Below are 17,167 nucleotides of genomic sequence, written 5' to 3'. Positions count from 1 at the left end.
AAAAAAAAAAAAAAAAAAAAAAATTGAGAACCGCTTAACCTCCAAACCAGAGGAATCCATTATCATGATAACGTTGATCTCAATTATCAATATATCATCAAATGTTAATATGAAAAATAAAGAAGAGACAAATTGAGTAGTTTTGAGCCACTCCCACTTATATCGGCGCACACAAATATGCAATGTCGGTGTTTATCCTTAGAACTCGACTTTAGGAAGGATATATTTAGTCCCTTTCACGACATGAAAATTAAAGTATAAAAAAAACGTCTCCAACATGCATCGCTATTTTTTTGGTCGAGTTTTTTAATCTAAACATTATTTTCGGCTCAATTTTCAATCTAAACATTTAAGTTGTGAACCCATGTGCTTTCGAGCGTCGGTTACGTGTAGCGAAGAATGTCAACATGTGTTTCGCCACTTTTCTTGTCCATATACTCAATACGGATTAGACTCAACCTACTTTGATATTATATTCGAATTTTTATTGACAATTCAGAAGGACACAATTACAAAACAAAAAAAAAATGGAAAACTCAGATACCCTTTTGCAAGATGTTGCATTACGAAATACATGTTATTCTTTTATATTAGTTAAAGAATGTCAGCTTTCTTACGTGGCATACTATTATTGCTCATCATCTTAGTATATGCTTTACGAAACTAAGATGGTTATAGTTTTAGGATATTGAAACTAAAGTTGCAACTTGCAACTTGCAACGGTACTACTAATCTTCTTATTCTAATTAGAACAACCTCAGTGGTGTGTCTAGGAATCGGAAGTGCATTATTTTTGTTACAAAAGTCAACAATTATTTTGATTGATTGGTATTTGGTAGTATAATATATTGTTTTCAATAGCAAGCTGTAGTTTACTTTACTCGTATATTTTTTGAGCTCCCATAATTAGTTTCTTGAGCCAAACGACAAGGAGAGAAAATTGGTTAATCTAGATAAGCTCTCAAGCTTAAACCAGCTAGATATAGAATATAAATGACTAACTATTGATTATAACATATTATTCCCTACTCAACGTACGTATCCAATAGGCCAAGTTGATGAAATCTATTATACACAACATATATTCCAATAAATTCTCTCCGTGATCATTTTTTTGGTGGATAAATAAAATAGACAAAAAGAAAAGAAAAGCCGGAGTGCCCAATTTGATAAAGATAACTACAAGTGTAACCCAAGTGGAAGCTTTTTTTTATGCTTCAATGTCAAAAAGTATAAATAATGTCCCACCTTAAACAGATTTGAGTTACAAGTCAATACAAATTGACGTCTCCTATATGTAGATCGGTGGGCTAAAAGTTATAAAAGAAAAAAAAAAGAAAAAGAAAAAAAATCCAAAATTTACAAGTTGCATTGGTCCTAATTAAAGATAGAAAAAGGGATTGCACAAAGAAAGAATTCTCACGATCAAGGCCTTTTCCCACTATATGACATATTTGGTTGCATATTTGTTAAAATAAATAAATTCGTTTATCATGCTCTCTTGATACTTTTCCCAGAAAATTGATAATGTTATACGGATTGAAAATAGGATGATATCCAACTGGGGAAAAAGAAAAAAAAAAGTCGGTGTTTAGAGAATTACAGAAACAGCCTTGTCTTTAATAAATAATGATTAAAACACTATTTGACCGTAACTTTGGCCTAATTTATTATTTATTTTCCCCTTCCTCGTTATTTTCTTTGGCCTATTCTATGGTATACGATATACCATACAATATTTAAATATTTGTATTGTAAAGTGTGGGATTTTAAAAAAAAAATTTAAAAAGGGTCATTAAACACGAGTAAAGATCATCATAAAGCAGAAAGTCTGTGGTATTTAATGTCATGGACTCATGGTATCGTTCGAAAATCAAACATAAACGAAAAAAAAAAATATATATATATATATATATATATATATATATATATATATTTGATTGATTCAAAATAATACCGTGACCGGATAATCAAAATCAAAGTTAATTTAAAGCTGAAAAGGACCACAAACAAAACAAGGCACTAAAAGGAAGAGGAATATCGTGGTGGACTAAAATGATAGCTCCGGTTTAAAAAAAACGACTTTCAATAAATAGTAAACCTTCTAGAAGATTAGGACGCAGAGTAAAAAGCCAAGGCCCATAGAGTAACGAAACAGTAATGAAGGTAAAGAGACAAGAGCTTCTAGAAGAAGGGATTAAAAAAAATCCACGCAACAGACAGACAACAAATCTGTGGATGATGATGGGATGCATAGTAATATCTGGTCCGTTCATCAATTTTTTTTTTTTTTGTGCAGTACATCACTAATGACACCTCTGAGCATAAAAAAATGAAAATGTCACTTTTTCTGTTCACGTGGCGGTGTGTCACATATAAATTATAAAAAGCCAAAGCCATGATGTTTCTCTTTTAATTTTTTTACCACCATACAAAATTGTATGCCCTTCTTTTGTCTTTTTTATACCATTGGCTCTGGGCCAGGGTTAAAAACATAATTATGATGAGTACTTTCACATACCCTAATCGTTATCCATTGCACCAATCCAACTTGCTTAGATTTGAAACTCAAAACAAGCAAACAATTTAAAAAATATATAATAATAAAAAAATCAGAGGCCATAACAGAACAACAGTTTATAAAGCTTCTAGAAGGTATAGGCTTTATCACAATTATTATCATCATTATTACACAACAATCACGAAGACACACACACACACACACACAAAACTTATTTCGCTTTTCTATATATATCAACCTCAAATCCCTAATTCCTCAATCCATTTCTTTCCTTTACAATTTTCTTTTTCCAAAAAAAAAAAAAAGCTTCCTAAAGTGAATTTGTGCGTGTTCAACTTCAACTTCAATTCAATCCAATCAATCATGGAGCTCATTCCGGGACTACCAGACGATGTGGCTCGAGAGTGTCTGGTCCGAGTCTCACACAGAGACTTCCCTCGGATCGCGTCCACATGCAGAGACTGGAGGGCGGAGATTCGCCTCCCGGAGTTCTCTCGCCGGCGAAGAACCGTCGGATCCACCCAAACCCTAATCGTGTTCGCCCAGGCCCGAGTCCAGCCGGGAAACAAAGACTCCGACGCCGGAAAGTGCCCCGCCACGCCGACCTACAGACTCACCGCCTTCGAGCCGTCCACCGGCGAGTGGTCGGAGATCGCGCCGGGAATCGGCGACCGGCTGCCGATGTTCTCGCAGATCGCGAGGGTCGGATCGGAGCTGATGGTGATCGGAGGGTGGGACCCGACGACGTGGACGGCGTCGAACACGGTGTACCTCTACGACTTCGTGAGCGCCACGTGGCGGCGCGGGAAGGACATGCCCGGGGAGGCGAGGTCGTTCTTCGCCTGCGCGGCGGACGAGGGCCGGAGGTTCGTGTACGTGGCGGGCGGGCACGACGAGCAGAAGAACGCCCTGAGGTCCGCGATAGCCTACGACGTGGCGGCGGACGACTGGACGGAGATCCCGGAGATGGCGGAGGAGAGGGACGAGTGCCGCGGGATCTTCTTGAACGGGAAGTTCGTGGCGGTCGGAGGGTACGCCACGGAGGCGCAAGGGCGGTTCGGGCGGGGCGCCGAGGAGTTCGACCCGGTGACGTGGCGGTGGGGCCCGGCGGAGGAGGGGTTCCTCGGGGAGGAGGGCCTGTGCCCGCGGACCTGCGTGGTGGGCGGGGACGGGAGGGTGTACCGCTGCGGGGGCGGCCAGGTGGCGGTCCGGGAGGGCGACACGTGGCGGAGGGTGGCGGAGCTGCCGGCGGAGGCGGCGTGCGCGGTGGCGTGGCGGGGCGGGTTGCTCGTGGTGGGGTCGCCGCGGTTCGGCGGGCCCCACTCGGCGTTCTCGCTGGACCTCGAGCGGCGGTCGTGGCAGAGGATCGCCGTGCCGGAGGAGTTCTCCGGCCACGCCCAGTCCGGCTGTTGCTTGGAGCTTTGATTTGCTCTCTCACAAGCTTTTGTGTGTGCTCTTCTGCTTTTTGCCTCTTTCCAGTCTTTGTGATGTTTGTGTGTGCGTGTGTGTGATACATGAAACGTGCTACGGCTTTTTGTAATTTGCGTGCTTGGGATTGAAACGAGTTTTTTTTTTTTACTCAATCAAAGGGGTGGTAAAAATGGTTTGGATTTGAATGATATGGTTTATCATATGGTCAAGAAAATTAAGGGACTTGAATGGTATGGTAAAAATGGATTTGTTGTAGATGACTTGTACAGCTATGATGTGGTCTACAAATTAAGGGAAAATTAATGAGTGAGAGAGAGAGAGAGAGAACACATACTGTTGCCAAATCTGCATATATTTCAGCGAGGAAGAGACAGAGTTGGGGCTAAATCTTCACAGGAAGTTGTCGTCGCTAATAACGGCACAAACTTGCGACCGAAAGAACTCTCGACGGTCTCATCATTCCAAACCAGCTTATCCCACCCCTCTCTTTCACCTCTAATCTCTTTCACACACTCATTCGAATCATCAAATGGAAGCTTAATTAGGATAGGACAATTCCTCACCGTGACCTTCTTCAGCAGAGGAAACGCAGAGCTGCCTCGCTGGCTCTTCACTATGCTCTCCAGCCTCGGAAGGCCTTGCAAATGCAGCGTCACGAGGCACGAGAACAATGCCGTGGTCGGTTCTGAATCGCCGGTCAAAACCGCGGTGATCGACGGACAGTCGATGATTCTGAGAGTCCCGAGGCACGGAACGTGAGCGAGCCAATCCATATCCGACACGTCGCACTGAACGACCACCACAACGCGGAGGGCTCTGAAGCTCGAGGTGTCTCGATATCGCTGCTTGTCGGCGAAGATTCTAAGAGGGTTGGCGTTCCAAATCTCGAGACCTTCGAGATGTGTCGTTCTAGCGAGACACAAAGTTGACATCTCGAACGGAGTGAGGTAACACAATACCGTGAGCTTTCTGATGCAAGGCTGGAACTTTTTACTGGCTAAGACCTTCTGAAGAGACGGGCCGTAAATTATAGTGATGCAAATGTCGTCGATGCACTCTAAACGCTCTAACTCGTCCAACAAGGCCGTTTCGTCATAATCCGGATAGAATTGCATCCGAACGGGGCTGAGTAATCTGCTGAACGCTCGCAGAGATGAGAGGCCCGATATCACTTGGCTCGGGACATCAAGGAGATCGTAAGTGTCGTTTAGCAACAAAGATCTCAGCTTTTTGAGATTCTTCATCTCAGTAGGCAATGCCCTTATAGCGGTTCTAGACAGATTGAGAGATTGCAGGATTTTCAACCCACCGATTCCCTCGGGCAATCGGGCTAGTCTCTCGTTGCCCGACAAGTCTAGTACCACCAGGCCAAGCAACGATTCAAACGATTCGCTCGGAAGTGTCTTTATCAGCGTGCCCGTCACAAGCAACGTGGAGACACTTGGGCCGAACGAAACTCCCGATAGATCTCGAATGTCACGACCCCACAACGAGATCTTCTCTGAGACCTCCTTCGTTTTCGCAAAGTTGTATCTGGGTCTCACGGTTTCCTTGACCAGAAACTTGTTCTTCTTCTCGCCATGTTCGCATGCTAACCAAAGCGCCATATCGCGTATCACGTCGTGAATCTTCACAGACTCTTCCGATTCGCCGGGCTCCAATAGGCACGCGAGCTTCAAGGCCCCGATGATCTCGTCCCCGTGCCTTCGAGCATCGTGTATGTCGTCGAGCTCGTCGAGAAAGCCCTCGCCTATCCAAAGGTCAACGAGCTCGCTCTTTCGGATATTGTAGTCCTTTGGGAACAGAGAACAGTACAGAAAGCAAGTCTTGATAGTATCGCTCGGCAAACTGTCGTAGCTAAACTCGAGAAGATGATAGACATAGTCCACAATGCCAGTGAAGCTCGCTGGGTATCTCTTCAACAACTGGACCGCTCGTTCCCAATCCTCGATCGTCTTTCTGCTCGCCATGGACCGTCCGATCGCGATGAGAGCCAAAGGCAATCCTTTGCACTCTTCGACAACATCTTTGGCCAAACTCAGTATATTCGGATGCGAATTCAGAGTCTCTTTTCCCACCTTGCTTAGGAACAATTCCAAGGCCTCATCTCGTCCCAAGCACTCGACTCTCACGCACCGATCCGCCTCCATTTGACCGCAAACCTCCTCGGAACGGGTCGTGAATATCACTTTGGACCCGTTATGAATGCCCGGGAGAGGAACGCCGAGTTTCGATAGATCAATCCTCTTCCACAAATCGTCCACCAAGAGGACAAACTTCTTGCCGTTCAAAACCTTGTATATCTCCATGGCTCGGTCATCCACATTCTTAGCGTTCCAGTCGTCGCTCGGGATCTGTAACCGGCCGCGGATCGCGTTCTGGATTTTTCTAGTACACGCTTCCTTCGACACCACGACCCAAATGACCGCGTCGTAAATGCCGCTGGAGCCGAATAACGTGTTGTTGATCCTCTTCAGAAGGGTCGTCTTTCCGACCCCGCCCATTCCAAACAAGCCGATGATTCCAACGTCGTTTCTCCGAATGCATTTCCAAATCTCGTTCAGCGTCGAGTCCAAACCGACGGTTCTCTCCTCGGGCAGCTCGTCCGCGGGATTTCGCGGCTTCTTGATAGCGACGGCTTCGAACTTCCCTTTTGCCAACAGCTTTTCCACCGCAACAAGGCTTTTGACTGTCTTCTTACCGAGCTTGTAAGCAGACCGAGAGCTCTTGGGACGGCAAACGAGACAGTTTCCTTGGATTTCTTCGCTGCCCTTTAGAAGTATTTGATCGACTTCTAGTTCAAACGCTGTCACGCTTTTCAACCAGTCGCTCACTTGATTGGTGCACTGAAGATCTTGACTTTCTGAGAGCTCGACCCATCTCTTCACGTCATAGCTCAAGCTCTTGAGCTCTTCCATGGCATTACTCAGCTTGGTGTTGTTCTTTTCGAGATTTCGAATGTAACGAACGCGCTTAGCAGCACAATCCCACAAGCGAATCCCAATATCCAATATTGGACCCACACAGTCCATGGCTTTCTTTCAAAAACCTTGGCAACAAAATCAATCCAAGACCCGAAAGAGACAAGACAATCAAAGCCTAAATCAAACAGTGCTAAAAAGCTCAAAAATCTGTAATAATTATAATAATAATAATATCTTGAAGTACTATCTCACCGAAGTTTGATTCTTGATCAGAAGTTGAACCCCTTTTTAGCAAACTTCATAGCCAAGTGTTAGAATTCAGGAAGAAGAAAAGACCCCGATTTGATTTGCTTCGTAACTTTTTTTGTTTTTTGTTTTTTTTAAAGAGATTTGCTTCGTAACTTATACCACAGGATTTTGCTCATCTGTATGTACGTACCACTTATGTCCAAGTCTCGGCTCTCAGTGAGAAGAAAATATATATATATGTATAAGTTTCTATAATAATTGTAGAATGATGCTAATCTGACGATGGATTTTGAAAATTGGACTTGAAAATGAGGATCAGAAACCTAGAATGACCAAAATGCCCATATTGATATGAGTACCTACCAACCACCAAATGATGGTAACACCTAATCATATGCTAACATGAAGTAAATTCCTTATTGCACAAGCTATATGGACATAACTGAAATGAAAAGAATAAAAATAACTATCAGACGCAGCATACATGAAAGATTTCTCGGAAATTACCTTACTATCCAAACAATCGTTCAAAAATCTCAGATTCAAATATAAAGTATACGACTACAGTAACCAAACAATTATGAAATTACCATTTTACCGCCTGAAGTTTGATTCTCGGTTGAAAAACAGTCCTGAACGAGCTCAAATTCAGATATAAACATTGATCACAGAGAACAAGCAATTCTGAACTCACCATATTACCTGAAGTTTAATTCTTTGTTGGAAATTTAGACTTTGAATTCGGTGGTCTAAGACGGCCATTAAAGTTAGATAATAAAGCACGCGTGTCTCTGTCTGTGGAACGAAGCCTTCTCTGCAGAAAACATGATATGAAAACTTGGAACACCAATTATTAATAAGCCAAGAGCAAATGGAAAAAAGGATCTAAGTACAGAAGTATTGGACTTGATTTTGTTGTGGTTCGTTCAACTCAGAGAGAGGAATAGTTATTTTTTAAAGAGAACAAAAAGAAGAGCGGTTTGGTTGTTTCTATCACGTGATTGTGTGTTAGGTGTTATTACCTACCACCTATCTTAAAGTCTTGCCGTTGTTGGTGAGTGTATTATAATATACATATTGCAATTGTGTGATGATGCCACTATGACTCTATCTATATTCTATGCGCGCTAAATTGATTTCAACTCTTTTTATTTATATATTTCGAAAAGGTAAAATAGAATCTAACCTCGTTATACTCTGGAGCACAGGAGTAAAAACTGAAATTCCAACATAGCTAGCTAGAAACCAAGTGATGGGCTTTATACAAAGAGGAACTCAACTCATAAGCCGAAACATGTATTTCATCTTTAGTTACTTTCCATCAACGGAGTAAAAAAAACATGGGAGTCAACAATTATCATATCAATTGGGGAGGTAAAGATCAGATCAGCACGAATATTCACAGCACACTTATTAACTCCGAAGCAATGAAAGAATGCGAAAACAGGTCTCGTAGTTCCGCACCAAATACGTTTTATTTGGTTTTCATGCACTTGGTAAGAACGTCGACGAACCTAATATCTTCCTTTCATCCCCATTTCATTCCTCGAGCAAGCGTCCCCGAGCGACCAACGGGATGAAGAAGGCCAGTCACATTGTGTTCGACAATCTCTTTTGTTCCTCTCGCGGCGGTTCCAAGAACCTATCAACCACCAAAAATATATTTTTTTCTGTGTCATTTGGTAATTACTAGGATGAAAGTTTAGTTGAGGGAATGTCTTGCCGAAAGACCAAATGCCATGGCTTCAATTGTCACTCCTCCAAATGTTTCTCCAAGACCCTGACAAAAACCAGAAATGGTATAAGCTTTACTAATATTAGCTTTAAAACCGGCTTCGATGGCATTTCCTTCTATTCATTATCTTCACTTGAATAAAATAAGTAGCTCAAGAAGCAAGGCTTAAGCCACCATTTTCTACTGACAGCTAGGCCAAGTTTGCACTTACATGAAGTAATTATGATCACATGAAATACTTCACCGAGGAAGAGAGAGAATTGGAGCCGGGTCTTCACAGCTTCCACAGGAAGTTGTCATCACTAATAACGGCACAAACTTGCGAGCGAAAGAACTCTTGACAGCCTCATCGTCCCAGACCAGCTTATCCCACCACTCTCTCTCACCACTAATCTCCTTCACACAGTCATGTGAATCATCAAATGGAAGCTCGGTTAGTCTAGGGCAATTCATCACCGTGACCTCCTTCAGCAGAGGAAACGCAAAGCCTCTTCGTCGGTTCTTCTCTATTCTTTCAAGCCTTGGAAGGCCCTGCAAATGCAGCGTCGTGAGGCACGAGAACCACATCGTGCTTGGATTCATCCCAACTTCTGGTTCGCTCAATACCTCTCTGATCGAAAAACAGTCAATGATCCTGAGAGTCCCGAGACATGGAGCGTGAGCGAGCCAATCCATATCCGACATGTTACACTGAACGACCACCACAACACGAAGGGCTCTGAAACTCAATTTGCCATGATGTCTCTGCTTTTCTTCATAGATTCTCAGAGGATCAGCGTTCCAAATCTCGAGACCTTCGAGAAAGGTATTTCTTGCAAGACACAGAGTTGACACATCGAACGGAGTGAAATAACACAAAACCGTGATTTTTCTGATGCATAGTTGGAACTTTATGCTAGTTAAGACCTTCTGAATAGATGGGCCATAAAATATAGTGATACAGATGTCGTTGATGCAATGTAAACACTCTAACTCGTCCAGCAATGCTGTTTCGTCGTAACCCGGATAAAATAGCATTCGACGAGGGCTGAGTAATCTGCTAAACGACTGCAGAGACGAGAGACATGATATGACTTTGCTCGGGAAATCGAGGAGATTGTAAGTGTCATTTAGCAACAAAGATCTCAGCCTTTTGAGATTCTTTACCCTAACAGGCAAAGCTCTTATAGCAGTTCTAGAAAGATTGAGAGATTGCAGGCTTTTCAAGCCATCGATTTCCTCGGGCAATTGGGTCAGTCTCTCATTGCCTGATAAGTCTAGTACCACCAGGCCAAGCAGTGATTCACACAATTCGCTCGGAAGTGTCTCTATCAACGTGCCCATAATGAGTAACGTGACGACACTCCGACCAAACAAAACTCCTGACAAATCTTGAATCTCGCCACCCCACAATGATATCTTCTCCGAATCCTTCTTTTTCGCAAAGTTGTAATTGGGTCTCACAGTTTCCTTGACCAGAAACTTGTTCTTCTTCACGCCATGTTCGCAGGCTAACCAAAGAGCCATATCACGTATCATGTCATGAATCTTCACAGACTCTTCCGATTCACCAGACTCTAATAGGCACGCGAGCTTCAAGGTTTGGATGATTTCTTCCCCGTGCCTTCGAGCATCGTGTATGTCGTCGAGATCGTCGAGAAAGCCCTCGCCTATCCAAAGGTCAACGAGCTCGCTCTTTCGGATATTGCAGTCCTTTGGGAACAGGGAACAGTACAGAAAGCAAGTCTTGATAGTATCGCCCGGCAAACTGTCGTAGCTAAACTCGAGAAGATGATAGACATAGTCCACAATGCCAGTGAAGCTCGCTGGGTATCTCTTCAACAGCTGGGCCGCTCGTTCCCAATCCTCGACTGTCTTTCTGCTCGCCATGGACCGTCCGATCGTGATGAGAGCCAGGGGCAATCCTTTGCACTCTTCTGCTACATCTTTGGCCAAGTGCAATATATTCGGATGCAAATTCAGAGTTTCTTTGCCCACTTTACTTAAAAACAATTCCAAGGCCTCGTCTCTTCCCAAGCACACGACTCTCACGCACCGATCCGCCTCCATTTGACCGCAGACCTCCTCGGAACGAGTCGTGAATATCACTTTGCACCCGTTATGAGTGCTCGGAAGAGGAACGCCAAGTTTCAAGAGATCAAGCCTCTTCCACACATCGTCGACAAGGAGAACAAACCTTTTACTCCTCAAAGCTTTGTATAACTCCATCGCCCGGTCATCTACATTTTTACCGTTCCAATTATTGTCCGGGATTTGTAACCGGTCACGAATCGTGTTCTGGATATCTCCTGTACTCGCATCATTCGATGCCACGACCCAAATGACCGCGTCATAATCGTTGCTCGTACCGAAGAACATGTTGTTGATCCTCTTCAGAAGGGTTGTCTTTCCGACCCCGCCCATTCCGTACAAGCCGATGATTCCAACGTCGCTTCTCCGAATGCATTTCCAAACCTCGTTCAGTGTCGAGTCCAAACCGACAGTTTTCTCCTCTGGCAACTCGTCCACGGGGTTTCGTGGCTTCTTGTCAGCGACGGCTTCGAAATTCCCTTTCGTCGACAGATTTTCCACGGCAATTAGCTTTTCGACAGTCTTCTTGCCAAGCTTGTAAGCGGACCGGCAATTCTTGGGATGGCAAATGAGACACTTTCCTTCGAAGTTTTTATCACCCTCTTGAACTATTTGATCGACTTCTAACTCCAACGCTGTGACGCTTTTCAACCAGTCATTCACTTGATTGGTGCGCTGAAGATCTTGACATTCTGAGAACACGACCCGCCTCGTTATGTCTTCACTCAAGCTCTTGAGCTCTTCCATGGCTTTACTCAGCTTGGTGATGTTCTTTTCAAGATTTCGTACGTAAAGAACGCGCTTAGCTGAGCAATCCCACAGGCGATTTCCAGTATCCAATATTGGGCCCACATAGTCCATGGCTTTCTTCCAAGAAGCGAACGAGACAAGACAAAGCCTGGAATTTTTTTTGCAGAAAGTTTCTTAATTAAATAGTCCTAAAAAGCTCAAAATTTCACGTCTGAATTGATATAATCTAAAAACAATTTTGTATCTTACCAAAGTTTGATTCTTGATAGAGATTGTGCAAGCTAAATTTTCCGGTTTTAGATGGCACTGGAAGATCAGAAGTTGAACACTAGAGCACATTCGTAGCAAAGTACATAGCCAAGCCAAGTAATAGAACTCATAAAGAAAAGAGAAACCTCAGCGCTGACTTGCTCAGAAACCAAGTCTTCCTATAAAGACCTCAGTTTGTTGCTTTGTGGCTGATATCACACGATGTAGCTCATTTGTCATTTGTACCTACCACTTATCTCCGAATGTAAAAACAAATGTGTATTTTATTTTTTTTTATTATTTTTTTTTTTTTTGAGAATTGCACAAAGCTTTCATTAAAAAACGGGTAGAATACCCATCGATACAGACGAATAACATCTTAGACACGACACAGACTTAGATCGGATTGAATCTAACACTAAGTACAGGTGTTCGCTCATATTGTGCATACTTCCGACAAAAGGAAGAATAAAGAACACACTCAAAATCGAGCACACATTTGGCTCTTTCGATAAACCCACAACGGTTAATGGAAAGATCCAAACGACCGCGGTCCGATGACCATGAAGAAGATGACTCTTCGACCTGCATAGACACGAATCTAACAGGAGATCCACACTGGGATAGTGAAGGACGGCTATTCCGCCTCCAATAAAACAAAACATACAAATTACCAAACTCAAACAAAGTCTTAAAAAACAGTAAAATTAAACAACCAGAAATACAATTGAAAATCAACTTTGGTATCACGTGTTTGCTCGCGGAAAGCGAGAGACAATCGAACAAGCGAGAAAGCCCCCACACTGCCATTTTCGGTGATCATCGCCGAGCCCACCATCTTTAACAAGGACCGACGCTGGATCATTGACGGTGGAGACACATTAGGCAGCGACAACTCACTCCGTGCCACCGACGACGACAGAGACACACACCTTCGCACCACCTGTAGAGGACCACCACCACGAAGCCGGCCACCGTCGCGAACGAGAGAGCGTACATCCACAGGCGCCGCGTCTGCATCTGCCGGGCGCGGGCATCGATGTCCACGGCGGGCTTTGCGGCGGCGCGTTTGGGGGGACGGCGGACGGCGGTGGAGAGGGAGGCGGGGAGCGGGTGCCGGATCGCCGGAGGCAGAAGTTGGCGGAGGATCGGGGCGGCGGGGGGCCGGAGGAGATGGGATCTGAGACGATGGGCGAGGATGCGAGCGTTCCGAATTTCGCCGCACAATCACTGCACGCCGACATCGGTGCCGCCACACCGTCGTCGCCGACGTAGTACGCCGCACCACCGCCACAGTCCGCCAGATCCAAGTCGCCGGAGACACCTCGCTGAACCGTCTACTCGGGTTTTCCGGTCGCACAGACCACGTCACACGTTCGTCGAAGTCCATGTCTATCCTCCCCCGGAGCCGCACGCTGGACGGCGAGTGGCTGAGATCCACTGCCTGTACCAACAGCTCCGGAGGAAGAAGGGAAGCCTCAGATCTGAGATCTAGATCTGGAAAATTTAGAGAGAAAAACGTTCAGTTTCTCTTGTCCAAATGTTAGATATCAGTGATATTCTAAATGTGTATTTTATTTTAAAAAGATTATTTTTTTTTTGAAGGACGACTGTCAATGGCGTGAAATTGATAATTAGACTATGAGCACTTCAAAAAAGATGTAAGACGAGTTTTTTTTTTTTTTTTTTTTTTTTTTTTTTTTTTTTTTTTTTTTTTTTCAGGAGTCCACATTCAGTTTCATAAAATTTATGGAGATAAAATAACATCGGCATAAAATTATTTGCATTTTTTTGCAAAAAATTAAATAAATATATTATATGCAAAAAAAAAGGCTCTAAAATATCTTTATTAAACTATTTGAATAATTTTGGGTTTTGCTCAAAATACTCCTATTAACTTTTTCTAATTTTGAAATTTGGAACCCAATTTCGCCTATAAGAGCATCTCCACTGGAGCACCAAATCTCACCTATATTGCGTGAGATGCTCCAGTGGGTCTTCATATTACACGCTATTATAGCGTGAGATCAAAATTTTGAACAGTGCAGCGTTATTTGTAGCGCTATACTGTTCATTGCTTTATAATTTTTAAAATTTACTCAAATGCCCAGATTTTATATAATTATTTAATATTAACCCCTAAAATTATTTTTTTATATAAAATTTATTATTTTTCATAATTTAAAAGACAACAATATTTTAAAATACAACAATGATTTTGCACATTGCAAGAAAATTATAATATTAAAACGATCATAATAAACTAATACCAAACACAATTACATTAGCAATTTGGAAGAAAACTCAAAAGTCATTAAAAAACACAATACAACAAAATAAAATTACAATAGATAAACTAATATTCTGGAAGATTGGTGCCGGATCCCCCGAGACCGGTAAAATATTGAGAATATGAATCAGAAGTCGGCGGTGGTGCATGGGATTGTTGTTGTTCAAGCCTCTTTTGCATAATTTTCGCTTGTTTGGCTTGAATATATGCACGAAACTGTGGATCTGGTATTGAACTTAAATCCCGAAACAATATTTTATTTTCTTCCTTGATTTCTTTCAATTCCAAGTGGCGTTGCCTGATTGCACTTGTCTTCTTCAATTGCTCAAGAAGTTCTTTATTTCCTTCCTCAATACCACTAATTCTAGACATTATTCCATCATCCATTTTTTTTTAATTTGGCTTTCTTCACCCCAATCGGCCGCTTAGTAGGAGATGGATGTCTAGCAGATTCAGGAGTTGGATTTTCTGACTCTTGTGGGCAAGATGAACCTCGAGATGTTTGTCTTGCACTTGAGGCTCCATCTTGGAATTTTTCAAAATTCTTAATAATGTTCCACACATGATCAAACTTCCAACATTTCTTGAATTTTTCATCTTGTGAAAGCAATACTTTAGCTTGATCCATTTGAAAGTTGATAAAACAAAGGTTAAGTAAAAATTTAATCGTGATAAAACAATAAACTATAATACTCACAATATCTTCAGTTGAAGCACCGCTTGGGTGTGTATTCTCAATTTGTCGAATGCATGCATGCATCTTCCTTGTAGCTTTCTCAATCACTTGAATACGACACTTGATTGATCGCGTTGAACGCATCTCTGAATCCAGACTTTTGCTGTTGTTGTAAGCTTCCGCAACACGAGTCCAAAACTGATCAGATGATTGGTATATACCGATGATTGGGTCTTGCGAAATCTCCATGTAAACCCGACAAATGAGTTTGTCTTCATCTCGAGAGTAATTAGAAGCTCTAGACATTTTTTTTAGTAAGGTGAGTGATGTGGTGAAATTACAACTTGTGAAGGCAATATTTATAGCAAGATTCTCATGTTTCTCAACTCGTTCTGACGCGATGTGACAATTCACTTACAATATTATCACGTTTCTCAACTCGTTCTGACGCGATGTGACAATTCACTTACAAAATTTTCACGTTTCTCAACTCGTTCTGACGCGATGTAACAATTTACTTACAAGATTCTCACGTTTCTCAACTCGTTTTGACGCGATGTGACAATTCACTTACAATATTCTCACGTTTCTCAATTCGTTCTGACGCGATGTGACAATTCACTTACAAAATTTTCACGTTTCTCAACTCGTTCTGACGCGATGTAACAATTTACTTACAAGATTCTCACGTTTCTCAACTCGTTTTGACGCGATGTGACAATTCACTTACAATATTCTCACGTTTCTTAACTCGTTCTGACGCGATGTGACAATTCACTTACAAGATTCTCACGTTTCTCAACTCGTTCTGACGCGATTTGACAATTCACTTACAAGATTCCCTCTGTCACTAACTTTTTCTCTATAAAATACCAATTATATCATGAGTTTTAATCACACACTCATTCTATTCTTAATATAATACACATTCTCTCATTTTATCTCCCAAAATGAATACTAATTTGTCATCATCGTCTTCAAGCTCGGATGACGATTTCATTAATAGTTTGGATGAAGATGAGGAGGCCATAACTCGTGCTATCATCAATAACAATATCTTGATCACATAGCTTATCCGTCAATATTCTAGCCAAGTAGATGTGGGAGCGGGAGGCTCAGTTCCAGGACGTGCTTTCATCAACCGTGATCGAGTGAGTGCAGACCGTCGACTATTCAATGATTATTTTTCAGAAACCCCGATGTATGATGAAGCCATGTTCCGTCGGAGATATCGGATGTCTCGCTCATTATTCCTCCGCATAAAGGATGTTGTTCAAGGTCATGACAACTACTTCGAGCAACGGGTGGATCGCGCCGATAAACTTGGTTTGTCACCCCTTCAAAAGATAACAGCTGCATTTCGGATGTTGACATACGGTGTTCCAGCAGATGCCACAGACGAGTACGTCAAATTAGGAGAGTCAACGGCGATTGAAAGCATGCAGAAGTTTTTTCGGGCAATCGTTGAAGTATTTTCTGAGCAATATTTAAGATCACCAACAACTAATGATATTGCTAGACTTCTGCATGTTGGTCAACAACGTGGTTTTCCAGGAATGTTAGGAAATTTAGATTGTATGCATTGGAAGTGGAAAAATTGTCCCACTGGATGGGCCGGACAATACACGGGTCGCAGTGGAAAGCCTACTATTATACTCGAAGCTGTAGCATATTATGATCTTTGGATATGGCATGCTTATTTTGGCATGCCAGGGAGCAACAACGATATCAATGTGCTAGATTCTTCCCATTTATTTTCCAATCTAACTCAATGTATCGCTCCTCCTGCTCATTATGTCATACAAGGAACAGAGTATCATATGAGTTACTATTTGGCTGATAGTATATATCCAAAATGGTCAACCATCGTGCAAACTATCCGAGAGCCGCGTGGCCACAAAAAAATATTTTGCTATGAAGCAAGAAGCGTGCAGAAAAGACGTAGAACGTGCCTTCGGGGTTCTCCAACAACGATTTGAAATTGTTGCGGGACCGACAATATTTTGGAGAAAAGACGTCTTACAAGATATCGTTCGCATGTATAATTATGCATAACATGATAATTGAAGATGAACGAGATCTTAGTGCTCCAATAGGAGTTGCGAGAGAAACACCATCAGCGAATGTTGAAATGGTGGTGGATGATGGAACACGATTTGAGCAATTTGTTACTCGTTATAGACAAATAAGATATAAAAATGCACACATCGCACTTCAGAATGCATTGATTGAGCACTTGTGGGAAGAGTATTCTAATTCCGAATCATAATTA

General features: G+C 42.5%; 4 protein-coding genes across 6 annotated transcripts; 2 read left to right on the top strand and 2 right to left on the bottom strand.

Moving 5' to 3' along the window:
• Positions 1-2,637: 2,637 nt before the first annotated feature.
• Positions 2,638-4,137, top strand: LOC149386607 (Galactose oxidase/kelch repeat superfamily protein). Its single transcript, XM_089625240.1, has one exon. It carries the CDS (start codon positions 2,885-2,887, stop codon positions 3,944-3,946), a length of 1,062 nt encoding a protein of 353 aa, XP_089481366.1. The 5' UTR covers positions 2,638-2,884; the 3' UTR covers positions 3,947-4,137.
• Positions 4,138-4,286: 149 nt separating this feature from the next.
• Positions 4,287-8,127, bottom strand: LOC149386606 (putative disease resistance protein At1g61300). Of its 2 annotated transcripts, none has more exons than XM_089625237.1 (2): positions 7,129-8,127; positions 4,287-7,051 (listed from the first exon to the last, which is right to left on the bottom strand). In XM_089625237.1, the coding sequence occupies exon 2, from the start codon at positions 6,982-6,984 to the stop codon at positions 4,309-4,311; it is 2,676 nt and encodes an 891-aa protein (XP_089481363.1). In that variant the 5' UTR covers positions 6,985-7,051; positions 7,129-8,127; the 3' UTR covers positions 4,287-4,308. The 2 variants fall into 2 exon arrangements, with proteins under 2 accessions (XP_089481363.1, XP_089481364.1); XM_089625238.1 differs by having other exon boundaries at positions 4,287-7,001.
• Positions 8,128-8,462: 335 nt separating this feature from the next.
• On the bottom strand, positions 8,463-12,127 carry LOC149386605 (putative disease resistance protein At1g12290). 2 transcript variants are annotated; one of them, XR_016301142.1, is made up of 4 exons: positions 11,930-12,127; positions 9,072-11,828; positions 8,849-8,905; positions 8,697-8,767 (listed from the first exon to the last, which is right to left on the bottom strand). XR_016301142.1 is itself a non-coding variant. In XM_089624870.1 (3 exons), the coding sequence occupies exon 2, from the start codon at positions 11,789-11,791 to the stop codon at positions 9,101-9,103; it is 2,691 nt and encodes an 896-aa protein (XP_089480996.1). In that variant the 5' UTR covers positions 11,792-11,828; positions 11,930-12,127; the 3' UTR covers positions 8,463-8,905; positions 9,072-9,100. The 2 variants fall into 2 exon arrangements, 1 of the variants encoding a protein (XP_089480996.1); XM_089624870.1 differs by having other exon boundaries at positions 8,463-8,905.
• Positions 12,128-16,094: 3,967 nt separating this feature from the next.
• On the top strand, positions 16,095-17,164 carry LOC149386604 (uncharacterized). Its single transcript, XM_089626536.1, has 2 exons — positions 16,095-16,737; positions 16,965-17,164. The coding sequence occupies exons 1-2, from the start codon at positions 16,095-16,097 to the stop codon at positions 17,162-17,164; spliced, it is 843 nt and encodes a 280-aa protein (XP_089482662.1).
• Positions 17,165-17,167: the final 3 nt, after the last annotated feature.

Source organism: Urtica dioica, chromosome 9 (assembly GCF_054948205.1).
Source record: "Urtica dioica subsp. dioica isolate 48M chromosome 9, U.dioica_male_clone48M_v1_H2, whole genome shotgun sequence".
Lineage (NCBI taxonomy): Eukaryota > Viridiplantae > Streptophyta > Magnoliopsida > Rosales > Urticaceae > Urtica > Urtica dioica.
Note: the sequence above shows the minus strand (reverse complement) of the source record. Positions and strands in the feature narration are given on the sequence as shown.